The sequence below is a fragment of the Oreochromis aureus genome, linkage group 1, assembly GCF_013358895.1.
Source record: "Oreochromis aureus strain Israel breed Guangdong linkage group 1, ZZ_aureus, whole genome shotgun sequence".
Lineage (NCBI taxonomy): Eukaryota > Metazoa > Chordata > Actinopteri > Cichliformes > Cichlidae > Oreochromis > Oreochromis aureus.
The window spans coordinates 27774516-27790769 of record NC_052942.1 but is presented as its reverse complement, the minus strand read 5'-3'; the positions used below and the strand labels follow the sequence as shown (position 1 = coordinate 27790769).

At 40.5% G+C, this 16254-nt stretch overlaps 1 protein-coding gene across 1 annotated transcript in view; it reads left to right on the top strand.

The window, feature by feature from the left end:
- kif26ba (kinesin family member 26Ba) overlaps positions 1–16254 on the top strand; it is a 91408-nt gene that overhangs the window by 47001 nt on the left and 28153 nt on the right. Inside the window, exons 6-7 of the mRNA XM_039611837.1 lie at positions 12006–12221; positions 13304–13397. Of these exons, the coding sequence (XP_039467771.1) occupies positions 12006–12221; positions 13304–13397 (310 nt within the window). The remainder of the gene's footprint in view (positions 1–12005; positions 12222–13303; positions 13398–16254) is intronic.

Below are 16254 nucleotides of genomic sequence, written 5' to 3'. Positions count from 1 at the left end.
TATTAGTGATTACATTACAAAAGATATGCGCAGCAAATGTGTCCCCGACCACCTTGGCAATTGGTTCAAGCGATCACATCACAGTGTGTTGTGGAGGTTGTTTACACTTGTATTTAGTGCTTCCCACTTGTGATCTGATTGCCCAAAACAAAAAAAGGTTCAGAGATCCAAGAGGAGTCATTTGTGAGTATTAATTTTCTTTTCTTTTTTTTTCATGTTTAGTGGCATTGACATTTGTGTTGGCAACTGTAAAACGATCTGGTTTTAAGAGCTGGTTCAGTCCTCAAAGTATTCAAATTTGATCAAATATTAAGCTGCTGTATTTTATCGTGACCTTGCCTCATTTATCTAAATGTGTCTACTGGCATGCGTGTGTGTGTCTCCTCTGCTGTAACATACCAAAATGTAACCTACCGGTTACCACGGTAACACGCATCAGGCTGACAAAAGTCATCTGTCATTGTTGCCAGCATGGTACGTGTGTGTGTGCGTGTGCGCGTATGTGCATTGTGGATGCAGGGGAGGGGGCAAACACACACTCGGTTCTCAAGTGTGTGCAATATTGATCGTCCATGTAATGAGTTTTTAGTGCCCCCTCCTCCACAGTTTGAGTGAGAGGCTCGCTGAGTCCATGCACACGTGCATGTGTGTGTCCTTCCTGCTAGAAAATGAATGACTATGGAGGACAAAATCAGACATCAAACAGCAGTGTCCATTACCACACGCAGAGAAAGAAAGAGACCCCACTTGTCCCATTGTGCTTTTGAGTGTGCGCTCACCAGACACAAGCATAAAATCAGTGTGCAGCACAACTGGGTGTGCATATTTTTTCTACCAGATCTTATCTGTTTATTAATCTGTTATACATCTGTGCATGTGTGACATAATTTGTAGGATTTTCCATATTTTTTTAAAGGACAGTTGATGCAGGTGTAGAAAGACAGAAAGGAGGGTTATAAATGCCTTTACCAAACCAGGGACCTTCAATAATGTGCCATGGGCTGCAACCATTTGGGCACTCTGCCATCGTGTCATTTTAACTCTGTGTGACATTCATATCAAATAGCAGATGAGACCCAAGCCCAGTGTCTCAAGTCAGTTCCATTCCATTTATAATGAGGCAATAAAATTTTACTTTGTGAAATTAATGCAGGATACTACTTACACCCATTTAGTCAGACAAACCATAAAATACTGAGAACTCGAACCTTTTCCTACGGTCTAAAATTCAAAAACTCTCAGTATTGTAGTATTCTCATTTCTCATCTTTCGTATCAAATAAAAGATGGGAAACACCAATAATTAAAAAGAAGCTTTCTCTAAACTTTAAAGATAAAAGGATAAAAATATCTGAATATATTATTTTTAATTGTTCTAACTGATTATTTTGTGTTCTCTGATTTTTATCTTTGAATCTTTCTCTCTGTTTCTCTCCATATGGAGATGGCAGATGTCTTCTCAGTTGTCAAGGAGATGGATTCATGCTCACATATTTACAGCCACAGTCACAAACATAACAAATGATTATAAGATCGACCCCTGAACAGAAGCCTCATACAAAGTGTACATAAGAAAGCACGTACCCAAAAACCTTCTTCACAGCCTCCGTGACATTTTTTTATATGCTCAAAATATCTTCTGCCATTTCACCCCACTTTGATATTCTTTTACCTCATGATAGATGTGTACAAACTGTGTTCTATTACTACTAATTTAAACCAACTATGAGCCCTCTACCACGTACAGTATGTAGGGTTTCTTCAGTTGTGAAATACCGTTCCTTAAGGTGTTTAGTGGGGCTTTCACAAGAACAATTTTTTACAACAAGATTGCTGTTGCTAAATAAATAAATGAACAAACAAACACAATGGTATTAATGCAATATCTCTAAACTATTAAAAAATATCTCATGGTTTATTGTTTTCTCTTGGGACTTAAGTTACACTCAAACTACAAGTGCAGGAAGATGCAGACAGAGTCAGTCAGCAGCAGATAGACATGCCATCATCATGTGATGTACTGGTTTGTTCACTCCACATTTTGAAGGTTGAGGGTTGTTTTTTTGGAGCCATATTTAGACGGGAAGGCTGTACAAGTTTATTACACAAGTTCAGATACCTTCTAATTAGTGCTGAAGCAACAGACTAATGAAATGCTAGCATTTTGAACCAAAACCGAAGCACAAACTGCTACAATTATTTTATTTGATTTATTTAATGACAATTTTAAATGGGTATTCACTCACTTGAGCCAGACTTAAGTGGTCACGAGATTAAATGCAGTATTTAGCACTGCCATGCTGGCTTCATTTTTACAAATACTTACGTAAAAAAGTTACTGTATATAATTCTGGTTCTTTCCATTTTAACACAAGTAGAAACCAGCATTAAAATTCATCCAGCACCAATTAAAATTGGTGCTGGATGAATCAGTAATCATATCTTTGTTATCATATGAAAATCACAGTCAGCCTTCCTAAACGTCCATTTCCTTATGAAATTGATCAGCGTCTCTTTGGACTTATTCACATTCAGAAGCAGATAATTCCTCCCCATCACTAATACATCCAACCACTGCAAAATCTTTAGTGTTTCTGTAGGTGGTATGACCTGGAGGGGAGTTGTACTGAAGTCTGAGGTATACAAGGTGAACAGGAATAGAGACAGTGCAGCCTTCTGTGAACCTCCTTTACCATACATCAACAATTCAGATCAGATCAGAGGACTTATGTGTGTAAAGATGCCACTGGAAGAACAGTGATTAATATTAGAAACCTTTATCTCTTCCTGGAGCGCTACAATCAGACTACTTGCTTTGATTCGACTCTGATAATCTATTAGATCAGTGTCCACCGTATACTTGCACCAGGAGATAGGAGTTAGCTTAGCTCAGGATAAAGAAGCAGAGGAAGAGAACAATTTCTCATAACCAAGAAACTGAATGGAAGTTGAACCACAAGTGTTTGACTTACATCATAGTTTCCATACACATGAAACAACCAAGTCTGTGTTTTTTTTTGCAAAGATAAACCTCTTTTCTCTTATCTGTTTTTTTGTTTAGGATAAAAATGGGTTATAAAAAGAAAAAGGAAAATGGTACAAAAGCAAGGCAATATTCTAATATTTGGAGTATAACAAGCCTCTCCTTTGAAATTAATTGAAGCTTGCCAAGACCTAATCAAACACACAGTAATTCATATGCTGACACACTAACAAACACACACACTTGCATGCACACATGCTCACGCAAACATATGGGAAGAAAATGGCTGTGGTGACATTTCTCTAGTAAAAATGTCACCTGCGGTGGGGGCCGGTTCCCTGCTGAAATGGCATTTGCACACATTCACGCTCACACATGGGCTTGCATGCTCACATATTCATGGGATTATAGTGTACAATGAAAGCTGTCAAGGAAGCAGCGTAGCCCCTGGTGGAAGCGTGTATGATACATCCTGCAGAATACATGGGCCTGCCCGTGAGTGTTATGGGGGGTTAGTGTTCTCCCCGATGTTAATATGGCACCAAACAGATTGAGACATCACATTTAAGGCCAGGGGAAATCAACCTGTGCAGGTCAGAAGTACAGCTACGTGTGTGCTGCAGAAAGAAAGAGAGAGAGAGGGGTCCGGCTTGCTCTATCTAGGGATGTCATATTATTTCTGTACACGGTGCTTCTGTACATGTTGGTAAGCTCCGTCTCATTTTAATCAAATCAGCCTGTTGGGAACTTTCCATTCAGAGCACTGACAGCAAGGGGAGATGTATATCGGTAGGAAATTAAACTATATATGCTTTATCACTTAGGAAACAATCTATAGAGTACACTGACATTCAGCAGAGACTGAAACATTATCATCTTTGAAGCTGTCAGATGAAAAGTAAAGATAAAAAAATTGCAGAGGAGTTCCAGCGATTGGATAAAAAGGATTTCCATCTATAATTAAGAAAGATAAGTTACACTAAAAAGACTTTCTATGCATCTTAAATTGACTATCCAAAATGAGTTTTATAAGCTATGAGTTTCATGATGGATTTATCACCAGCTGTCATCAGTAAGTGTCGTTTAGAGGTTGAGATAAGCTAATGCTTGTATTGCTGCTAGATTATGGAATCATAATTCTCCACTTCTAAACTGCGTGCATTCGCTGTCTTTTTAGTTTTCTTTTTTTTGTTTTTGCAATCGAGTCTGGAGAAAATATTCTTGTGTGTCATATGTCTGTTTCCTTAGCCACATGAGCAGCATTCAAAGTCGTACTGTTACATGAGTATGTCACAGTTGCCCCAGGGGTACATATCCTCTTTTGAGCTGCCTATTGCACTTCATTCACAGTTTTATATGTGATCTACATAGAGTTACCTGAAGAAGGATACAAAATTTTATTAGAAGTGTTACAAAGGCTAATATGGGAAGCTTTCACTTGTCTACTCCTTCCCCGTCTCTAACCTATCTTCGTCTCATCTCTCTTATCTAGTGAAGGAAAAGCCTTATCTTATTCCCACTTTTATATCTACTCTTCTCTGTATCTGAATGACAATGAAGGACTGAGATTTTTTCCTTCTCTTTAATATCTATATCCAGCGTTTTGCACATGTGCTCACTCACAGATTGTGAGTTGACCTTGGGGGAAAATGATACTCGACAGCTAATCAATTTTTAATAGCAGCCACGATTCCCCAAAGGCCACAAACTGTGTTCGTCTATGTCGTGAGTAAGCATGTGCAAGCGCATTTCCGTGGGCCTTTGCATGTCTTTGCACCTAGCTGAGTGTCCGTGTGTTTTTGTATCTAGGTGAGTGAGTCTGTTATAGGAATCCAGTACAGTATCCACTTTGTTCCACCTACTAGCTGAAATATTAATGCTGTCAGTATTGGCAAGCCTGAAGCATGCGAGACTCAGACACACACACAAACCCACACAGTTAGCATGGGTGTATAACACTCTCGAGGCTATATAATTTAAACTGATGTGCCTTAAATTTGATGATAGACAAGAGAGCCAGTCAGGTAATTCCTTTCCTCAGTAAGAAACGTTCATTTTTACTCCTGACGGATCAATTTTTATTAAGAAATGCTTGACACACAGCATATTAGATGACTGCTGTTTTTCCTCTTTCTGCCTACATTACACTCACTATTGTTGCCTCTCAGCAAGAACATTTGAGTTCTCTTCTGTGTGAAGATTGCATGTTCTCCTCATGCCTGTGCAGGTTTTTTTTTCCAGTAGCCACAATTTCTCTTGCCATCAAAAAACATGATGCCTGGTTTGGCAAAGGATACTTTTAAAGAGTCCTTTTTCCTGGTTCAGTGAAGCTTACAAGCCGTAATATGAACATTACAAAGCATATGTGTCAGCTGCTGTGGATAGTGACTGTCACCCGAGAGCCGTATCATCCTTCAGTGTTTCATAATGTTTGTAAATATGCAAGTGATTTCTAGTTTAACTTTGTCCCTAGTCAAATATTAAAATAATTAATTAAAATAATCTAAGATTGGTATCATATTAAAATGCACATAAGATAACATTGTAAATAATACAACAGCAGTAACGAAGTCATTGAAACTCCAGCACAGTAGCTCGTGTTTAATGCAGTGTAACAACAGAAGGTGGAAAGAATAATAAGACAATGAATTAGTAAGCAGCAACCTGCAATCACATAGTGGCTACTGCTACGCTAAATGATAGAGCGGTGCTTTTTGATCCTGTTGTTAAGTTATGTCTCAGTCAGAGTCAGAGAGACTTTATTTATCCCCAAGGGGCAAATTGCAAAAATTGCTACATTTTATGGAGAAATTTTGGAGAAGTTAAAAGTGTGTTGTATTTTCTGGCCCATAAGCTAAATAAAGCAGTAAATTTTCTTTAGGTACCTGCACCACAGGCACCTAAAGAAAATCCAGAAGTGCCTAAAGGTGAACATAGAAGTCTTATGTGATAGCAAAACGTTAAATTGCTTCATTATTTCACAGTTTCTGGTACAGCAGAGCTCATTTATGTATATATCAAACCTCAGGGTTGTAATATCTCGGCAGTACATCCAAAAGAGAACAGCTAACATGAATCTTCTGAGTCTGTGAGCCGAGGTGAAATGAATAAATTAGTTCAGATTAGAATTGATCGAAGCTTGAACTTTCTGTTCCTATATTGTACTTGTATCGCTCTCTTTGTACATGTGTTTGCACAAATGTCTGTTTCTGCAGTCTTAGGGAACCTATTAGAGCTCAGTCTCAGTCTCTTATTGATTTTCCAGCCAATAGCGATGAAGCTCTGCTGTAAGGGGGCTATCGAGCAATGGTCTCTAAGCTCAGGGTTAGTTGTTTAATTCCTTTCCTTAAATTGGCTCAAAGACTTCATTGTGGTATCTAAAGTGGAGGATCAGGAAGATCTGTGGAGGTCAGTTTTCAGAAATATGTCCTCTTCTTTCTTTTCCCTGTAAATGCAAATCAAACATACACTCTGACACATTCGAAAGATGTTCAAGCATTTAAGAATTTCTGTTTCAGGATAAAAAAAAAGAGCAAAGTATTGATGACATTTGAGGTAAAGAAAGGCGAAGGAGATGAGATGAGAAAATGGAGTGGGCTGAGATATTGAGCATTATGATTTTTTTTTTTCAAATATAGAGACACTGAAAACAGTAGATGGTTATCCGTCTTGCAAAAGGGAATAACAGACAGAGCAGGATAAAGAGAATATTTAAGGCGAAAAAAAGAAGAGAGGAAGTGAAGGTTGCTTCCAAAGAGGGAGATGGACAGAGTTTGAGAGCACCGTGACAGCCGCGTTAGTGTCTGGAGAGTCATTAGTGACCCATTTCTCTCTCAGGCTACATCTTTCTTTCTCTCCCTTCTTTTTCATTAAACAGAGCAAAGAGCCCATTAGCTTTGTGTTCCTCCTGCAAATCTCATATTGGCTGCGCCACATTTATTGATTCACCAGAGCAAGTAGTCCAAGGAGCCTCTGAGATGATTGTGGGTGTGGGTTTTTATAAAACATGCAGACATATGATTTCACTACAGATCTCATCTCAGATTAAATGCCTTAAACGGAGTGCTGAGCCCAAATGTTTCTGAAAAACAAAGCTGGTGATTAAAAGTTGAACTACACTATATGTAGTGGCACAAAGTGACCTTAATTATTATTGTATATTTTTTATATTTTAACTTAGAAATAGTTTCCGTTTTGATGTTCACCATCATCACTGCAGAGCTTTTTATTGTTGGTATAAAAGGTAATTGAGGTTAATGGCCCTTGGTGGGTCTTGCGATTTCATTTAATCTTTTGAAAAACATATAGGAACAGCATTTTGGCCCCACTTATACCTCAGTCTCACACACATACACGCATAAATGAACACCTTCCACACTCTTGGACATGAGGAGGAAATGGGCTCTTAGGGGGGAAGACTTTATGAGTTACGCCTTGTAAAGCATGCGTTGGTGAAATCCTTCCCCCTAGGCTCTTACTCATGTGATGGGCTCTTTTATTGGGGTCAGGAGAGGGCTTAGTACTGAATCTAAGACTGTGTGGGAGAGAATGTGCTTGTGTGTGTTGTAGGTTTAGGTGTTTATTTATTTCTTTTATTTGATTTTTTTGGCACGAACATTAACCCAACTTTAAGACTTCAGATCTTCAGTTTCCTTAAGGTCATCAAACGTTACACATTTATTGCATTCGGTATCTCGCTTCATTTCACACCCTCACCTATAGACGGGCTTTTAGGTTTAACCACATGTGCTATTAACTTCATATGAGAAAGCTGGTAACATCCACACTCTTTGATTGACACTCACAAAATTGGTTGAACCGACTCTTAAAAGGTCCGTGGTCATTTGGTGATGCAACCGAGAGAAAGCCTGGCAGCGTGCTTTTATTTTTAATAAATCGCTTATCATCAGGGTGGGTTTGTTCAGTCTAACATGACTTTATTCTGATTACTTTTAGCTCTTTCACCCTGGGCTAAAAATAATTATTTAAAAAAATGATAGCAGCAGAAAAACCTCCCCTGGCAGAAAATGTACTTTATATAGTTAAGGTTGATATTATCTCACAGCACAGAAATGTAATGGATGACAATTTTCACTTGAAATTTTTTAATTTTTTGAAATTTTCACAGCAAGGAACCTCTACTTAGAGTGCTAAAACACTTATTAGACCACCTGGCAGAAAATTAGGATTTTTATATGAAAGAAAACCATGGCAGACCTGATGAAGGTTTCGTGCTTTTCAGCATACTTTTATTAACTCTCACCGTTGCTGTCACACTACACACACAGCTGCAGCTTTTCAGCTCGCAGCTGAACACTCCACCACCAACAACGCCATGACAGGGCCCAGTTCACACTTTAAACCCGGCGAGGCGTGATTGCGGATGCCGCTCAGGTGTGTCCGCTCCCCTGCAGCGGCACCGCAGACCACGCCCCACCACATAATATTTTTAGAAATCTGTTAAAAATTATATTATTTGTTAGGCAAATAACAAACTGAATTACTAACCTAATTAACCTCTTTGTCTAGAATTCCTTCTTAAGGTTCAGTGTCTTACCTAAATATACTTTGACATGCCGACTGAAGTAGCCGGTGAATCTATCTATCCTACTTCTGATTGGTAAACAACCTGTTCTACCTCCTGAGCCACAGCTGCCCAACTAAAGACCTTGTGCATACTGGTGGATTTACCATTATAGAAACAAAAAATATATCTAGTTTGGTAATTACCAACACTGTTAATTTAGAGAACCTGTGGCATGAACCTGGTAGTCGTTTAAGCACCGTACATAAATGCATTGTTGACTTTACTTGTAGTAAGCTAATACTCAGCAGGATTTGGAGTTTTGGGGATTACTGTGTGATGGGTAATCCCATGGTTACGTTTAACTGAAAGTACACTTCAGGCGATGATTCATCTGTGCTAACAAGCACAAACAGACAAATGATTTCTCTCCTGCTCTCTCTCTCTCTCCCTCACAGGAGCCACATCTTTTTCATGTGTCCGGCACCTTTGTGCCTCGTAGATATAAAATATGTTCAGAAGAGACAGGGTGTGACACACATAAAAACAGAGTTCACTGATTTTTTTTTCTTACTAAGTGCCTCAGTGCAATATGAAGTATTGAAAGCTTAGCACACTTTGTAACTATCATCATAATATAATTGATATTGTCCTGCAGATTCTCAGCTTATGACATCAGGTGCTGAAATACTCACACTCTGCCCCATTGCATGTAATTCATGTATTATATTTGTTTTACCTTGTACTACAGCTGAAAGTCTGCACTTCAATCGTCTCCTGTTTTTTTGATATAAAATCCACTGTGTTGGTGTACAGAGGCAAACTTACAAAAAGGCAAACAACAAAAAAGTTTCATTGTCCAAAAGGACATAACTATACCTATTATATTGCACGGGGGGTGAAGTTAGATGCTTAATAGTGTTTCATGGTTTCAATCCAGCTTCTCAGATGAGACTTGGAGGCCAAAATTAATGATGAATTTATGCAGTTTCTCTCAGATCTTCTGGCTGTCATTAGCTGATCTGATGTCTGCTACATCTGTCATGCCGTTTGCTATAAACCGTCACGGTGTCCAAGATTTTTAGAAATTTCTGATACTGTGACTTTGTCTATTAACACTATTAACATGTTGTGAAGAGAATGACTGCAAATGCACAAAATGTAACATCCATCCATCCATCCATCCATCTTCTTCCGCTTATCCGGGGCTGGGTTGCGGGGGCAGCAGCCCAAGCAGAGAAGCCCAGACCTTTCTCTCCCCAGCCACCTCCTCCAGCTTGCCCGGGGGAACACTAAGGTGTTCCCAGGCCAGCCGAGAGGTATAATCTCTCCAGTATGTCCTGGGTCTGCCCCGGGGCCTCTCCCCGGTGGGACATTCCCAGAACACCTCACCCAGGAGGCGCCCAGGAGGCATCCTTGTCAGATGCCCGAACCACCTGAACTGGCTCCTTTTGATGGAATCGCTACCTTATCGTTGTGGAGGGGTTTGTGTGTCCCAGGGATTCCAGGGGCTATGTTGTCCGGGGGCTTCTGCCCTCTTGTAGGGTCTCCCATGGCAAAGCAGTCCTGGGTGAGGGACCAGACAAAGAAAGATTCAGAAGACCCCTATGAGCAGAACACCAAGGGAACAGTTCACCCTGCCCGAAGTAGGGTTACTGGGGCCCTGCCCTGGTGCCAGGCCCGGGGAGGGTGCCCGAGAGCGAGCGTCTGGTGGCCAGACCTTGGTCCATGGGGCCTGGCCGGGCACAGCTCAAAAAAGGGACATAGCCCCATCCTCCTGCAGGTCCACCACCCACAGGAGGCGCAGTGGGGGTCGGGTGCATTGTGTGCCAGGCGGCGGCCAGGAGTGGAGGCCCTGGCTACCGGCTACCAAGACTGGCAAAATGTAACATTAACACTAATATAACTGATTATATCTAAACTAAATAGTTCTCATTTTTCACACTTACACTTTAAGGTACAGGAGGAATTCCAGGCAGCTTGGACTACCAGTTCAATGAAAGGCATCTGACATTGACCGAGACATAAATTCTGTATCAAAGCAACAACAGAGACACAAAGCATCTGTGATATTTGAATAGATATAAGACATTAAGGATGGCAGAATGAATAGTCCTGTTCTTAAAGATGAACACACTTAGATAATTATTTCTCTTCCCACACACTTCCTTCAATGCCACAGTGAAAATATCAAATGCATTTAATAATCAGGTTGGCTCATATCAGCCCCTGAGACAGTTGGTGTGGTTAACACTGAGTCATAACAGCACCTGACACCCAGTGCCAATCATCCGCTTCAACCGAGCCTCTCTCCCGATTGTCAAAGGAGAAGTGCGGTGTAAATCTTCAGGATAATCCTGTACTGCATCGCAGGGAGGAAGATTTAGTGACAGACATGAAAAGAGGAAGACAGACGGGCTGAATCAGAGAGTGATATAGTCAGCGAGAGATCAAACAAGAAAGAGAGACAAAGACAAATTCACACATATGAGGAATGGAAGGAGAAGATGAGCAACAATAAACTGCTGGGAAGTATTTCAAACTTGAAAACACCTTTTACCGACAGAGACCAGGGCTGTTTATATGTTAAAATGTTCTGGAGCTCAGTCAGATTCGATGACGCTGCGTTTTGCAGCCGCTGATATCACAGAAAACAACAACAGCTGCCAGGCGGCAAATTGCGGCTGCTAACAGTTTGTGACAGGAGTGGGAGGAAAGGACGAAGGAGAGGAGGAGTGAAAGCTAAAATAGAATTCCTGCAATTCAGGCTTTTGATGTGTGGCAGTGAAGTAGAAGTAGAGAAGAGGTGTGAACAGAGAAAAAAAAGGAAGGGATTTAGGATAGAAGGAGAAAGAGATAGCGAAAGAGTGACAGGTAAAGGAGGGGAAGGGATGAGGGAGGTAAAAGTACTTAGAGGGAATAAAGTGATGAGAGGGAGAGAGAGCATGTGACGACTTGTGTAAGTGCAGAACTAAAAAGTTGAATTTTTGTGACTCTGGTTTCTTGGCTCTATGTCGTTTGTAGCTAACATGAAGATGTCTTCCAGCAACACTACTTCACAGTAATACATACAAGGTCTGCTCATGGTTTTGACACAGGCAGATTTCTTTAGGGGGGGGAAAGTGTTCATGCTTTAAAAGTGAAATAGAAATGGGTGGTTGGCATGAGAAGAACCCGAAACTCAACAGAAGAGTTTGTCAGACTGCTTCATGTTTCATGACAAGTGATCTCAGACACTGGCAAAGTTTTCTAAACTATCTCAGAAAGTGTGACTGTATCATGTACTTTCATAACTGCTGTTTGTCTGAGTGCCCTGCTGACTTTCTTGTTTTTGTTGGATCAGAAGAAATCCACCCCTGCAGAAAAATTGCAAACAAACAAGCTGATTCCTGATTCCCAAACGCATGGTGGGAATCAGGCTTTGACTGATAATCCTGCATTTACCTTTAGCCTCCTGTCTAAAAAAAACCTCTGTTTTCGCTAACTGTCTTACCCTCAGGTGAAGGTGATGGTGAGAGTTTGCCCAGTGTCTCAGTCTGATGCAGCCGAGTCCAGTTCCTTTCTCAAAGTGGATCCCAGGAAGAAACAAATCACCATCATGGACCCATCAGCAAATCAGACGCAAAGTGCTGCCTCTCAGAAAAGGGCCGGAGCCAATCAGGTCCCACCAAAGATGTTCACGTTTGATGCAGCATTCCCTCCTGATGCGTCACAGGTCAGAGACATTTTATGTGACAAAGTCTGGTAAAATGACTACAAATAAACACAAAATTAAGAACTTCACGCTCTTCTTGAAAGTTTGATAAGAACTGCATACCATGCTGATAGTCAGATAAAATGTTTGGTTGTTAGTAACAGACTAATAAAATACAGAAACTTCTTCTCCAAAACTGGATTATCAGCTTCTTGGACAGGCTCAGGAAGTCTGGAGACTAAAACAGTGAAGTTGCAAGGAATAGAGGTAGTAAGAGGGGACAAGTTTAAACACCTGGAATCAATGACCGAAAGCATCAGACGGTGCACAAGAGAGTGAAGAAGAGAGTGCAGGCAGAGTGGAGTGGATGAAGACAAGTATCGGGTGATTTGTGACAGAATGACAGCAGCAGGAGTGAAAGGGAAGCTTTACAAGATGGCACTGAGACCTGCTATGATGTATGGTTTGGAGACAGTGGCAGTAACAAACTGACAGGAGTCAGAACTCACTAAGATGGATGAGATTAAAAATGAGGATGTTGGAGGGACAGCTCAGGTTGATGCTTTGGAGACAAAGTTAGAGAGGCAGGCAGACGAGGGATAGTGGATATTTTGGAAAAAGGCTGTTAAAGATGGAGCTGCCAAACAGGAGGAAAAGAGGAAGACCAAAAAGGTGTTATGGATGTTGAGAAGGAGGTCATGCAGAGTTGGTTGGTGTGACAGAGGAGGATGCTAAGGATAAGGTAGGACTGAGACACATGATCTGAAAGAAGAAGTCTTTGTCTTGCACATTAGCTTTACTTTTGAGCCACAGAGGTCGGTATGTGCATTTGCATGAATCTAGGCCAGCTGGATAATGCAATGAGATAAGCTAAAAAGCAAATGCTGGTTCTTTAAGACATTTATAGAACCAGAACACAGTAATACTGACAATTACAGGGAAGTTGCCCATCATCTCCTCCACACCAACAGTCAGATGTTTAAAAAAAAAAAACCAAGACAGCAGAATCCTAGCTCCAGCGCGAGTGTGAATAATGTTTGTCTAAAATTGGATGGTTTTCTGATTTACTTGACCCTGTTTATTCCTCTGTCTTCCTGTGTTAGGCGGAAGTGTGTGCAGGAACAGTTGCCGAGGTTATTCAGTCGGTGGTGAACGGAGCAGATGGCTGTGTCTTCTGCTTTGGACACTCTAAACTGGGTAAAACTCTCGCACACGCACACACACACAAAAACTACAAAATCAGAGCTTGGCTCCTGAGTCTTCTTTAGTGAGTGTGACCATCGGTGTGTCGGCTCTTCACTTGGCCGTCGCTCCACTAGCCCTCATCTATCAGAGAGAGAAAGAAGAGGATTAGTGTCTGCTGAAGCTGAAAGCATTCTCAGTCTGCTCTGTCTGTGTTTCTGTCTTCCCTTTTCTCCCTCTAATCCTTCTGAAGCTGGTTGTCAGAGAAGCTCTCTTAAAAAGGGTCAAGGCCCCTCACTGCATAGTGCAACATGTCTGATCCCAGACATACGCTGAGACAAACAAAGACCCACCAAACACGCAGACACACACACACGAATAAGGCTTCATCGACTGTGGGTCAGCCGCTGCTGTGTTTGTCCTTGTAAACACAAGCAGCATTTCCCCTTCTCAGTTTGTGAGCCTTCAGCTTGAGTTTCTAAGTCTCCTTGAACCGCAGAGCATGACAACAGCAGAGATGTGACAGTTCGACTGGCACTGCAGTGCAAAGATCAACATGTAAACCGCTGTTTGGTTACTGTGAAGCAAAATCTTGCCAAATCTGAAGAAAAAGTCAGCTCAACTCAAACCACAGTCAGTAAACAAGATTATGTAAACACTACCCAGCTGAATTTCATAAACCTTGGTGAGGATGTGGAGAATGGGCAAACGATCGCTTTCTTTAAAATGGCAAAATACAGCAAATATTTCGATAACTTTTAATTTGTCTTTTGTTTCTATTGATAGCTGGTTCCCTTGCTGCAAATATGGCATGAGCAGTGTTATTAATGTCTTTATATGGACCATAGGAAGATTAAAACTACTTAATGGAAGCTAGTAGGAATTCAATTAAGAAAATAAAGTTGGAGAGACTAAAAAATCAAGTGTATATACAAATTTGATGAAGCGTCATCATGGTCTAAAGGTTGTGACTCAGATGATGAGCTGCTGACTTCCTGTTTTCTTCTTAAACACAGAGTAGGTCTGACTATACAAAATGCCATCTCAAAACATTTTTAGGGTTCTAAAATATATTCAACACTCTTCATATTTTACCACTTTTTGTTTATGGCGAAAGTAAGAATGGTCACTATATGGACATCTTTGAGCAGTCCATCACAACTCCCGGTGGCCCAATATTCTATCTAATAAAATAGCATTAAAAATAGATTATGCACATAAAAAATGTGAAAACCACCACTGCTGTTTACACAGCCAGCACAGAATGATAGCAGAAATAAGATCCAGATTCCAGTAAACACATCCTTTAGATGATACGTATGCAAACAAGAATAGCTGAAAGTGGGCAGAGAGCAAAACTCGCTTTTCAAATTGCACATAGGACAGATCAATCAAACAGATGCGCATGTAATCGTCACACTCCCAGGACAGAAACAACATGGTGCACAGTGCACATACGACAGCTTGTCTAGATCCATGTTTGTCATTTTAACATGAATACATATTTTCATTCAGCTGTCAAATATTGACATGCAAAATACAGACTGTGTCGTGATTTATGATGCTTGTGATTCATTCTGTGTAATATGGCTAAGACTGAAGCTAATATCCCAGGCATGTCTTCCTGCTGCCGGTGTTTGATTATGTTAATAACACTGCAAACTCTTTTATTTGATTGAAATCAATTTCTCAATCAATTTTACTGCTATATTAATGCCGTGACCTCACTCGTATCTGTTCAAACGGCTGCTGCTGTAGCAGATGAGATCATTCTTTGTGATCTAGCTCACCTAAGGCCATGGATTTTAATGAGACCGCATTATAATGGCATTACCTTTTTACTAATTAAAATGGGGAAAGTAACACAACGAGCATTTACCTTCGGCTCTGTGGCCCTTGGCTGTAGACACATGTGGGGATTCTGGCACAGACCAGTCTACTACACACTCATGCACATTTTCGCAGTGAGCAAAAGGGAATTCATTAAAAAGGAAAAATTAAATAAAAGTCCAAATGATCCTGAACAAATGGATGAACTTCAGGAATTGAATCGTCTTGCTTTGAGTCATGTGTGATGGATTTTGTTATCGTTATTAGAGTAGTGGCCGTCCTTAGTAATGATGAATGCGTGTGTCTGCGTAAGCTCGTGTGTGGATGTCTTTGAACTCCTGACACAGCGCTGCCATGTTCCTTCACACATATTCACTTTCTCTCTGATAGCAAAGGTATATCAACCTGATGAGACCAATTCACAGGAATATACATAAACCGCACATACGTGGATACAAACGCATTATGATAAGTCAGTGGAGTAGGCAGCTATATGAGCACAATTTGCAGTTTTCAGTAGTCAGAACAGAAGGACGCATTATAGAGCCACATATAAACTCCCACAGATGTGTGTTTTAATGTGTTCTTTGTCACTTGCACACAGGCTTTAAAGGCAAAAAAGAGAAAGGGTGGTTGTTCAAGTGCTCTGTGGTTATGTTAGTGGTGCTACACAGAGCCGTTATGAGTCAGGGAATCCATCTGATCTGCTAAATGAAAAGAAATCAACTGGTAAATCTGATAAATCAAAGTAAATGACCCACTGTTGCTTTAAAAGAGCTCTTTAACATAGTGCATAGCAACATTTTATATAATCTTTAACATGTGTTTAAAAGCTTTCTTTACGTTTTATCTGGAAAACTGAGCATTGTGAATTAAAGAAGTGTATTGCTTTATAAATACTACTACAACTGCAGCAGCTTTCGGATACTTAATACAACTCTCTTTGTTGTATTTTTTATCACATTTTTGGGACAAATCATCATTTTTGACAGTAGTCTAGATGCTCCAGGAAACACTGAGTGCAGAACAATGTAAAATTACA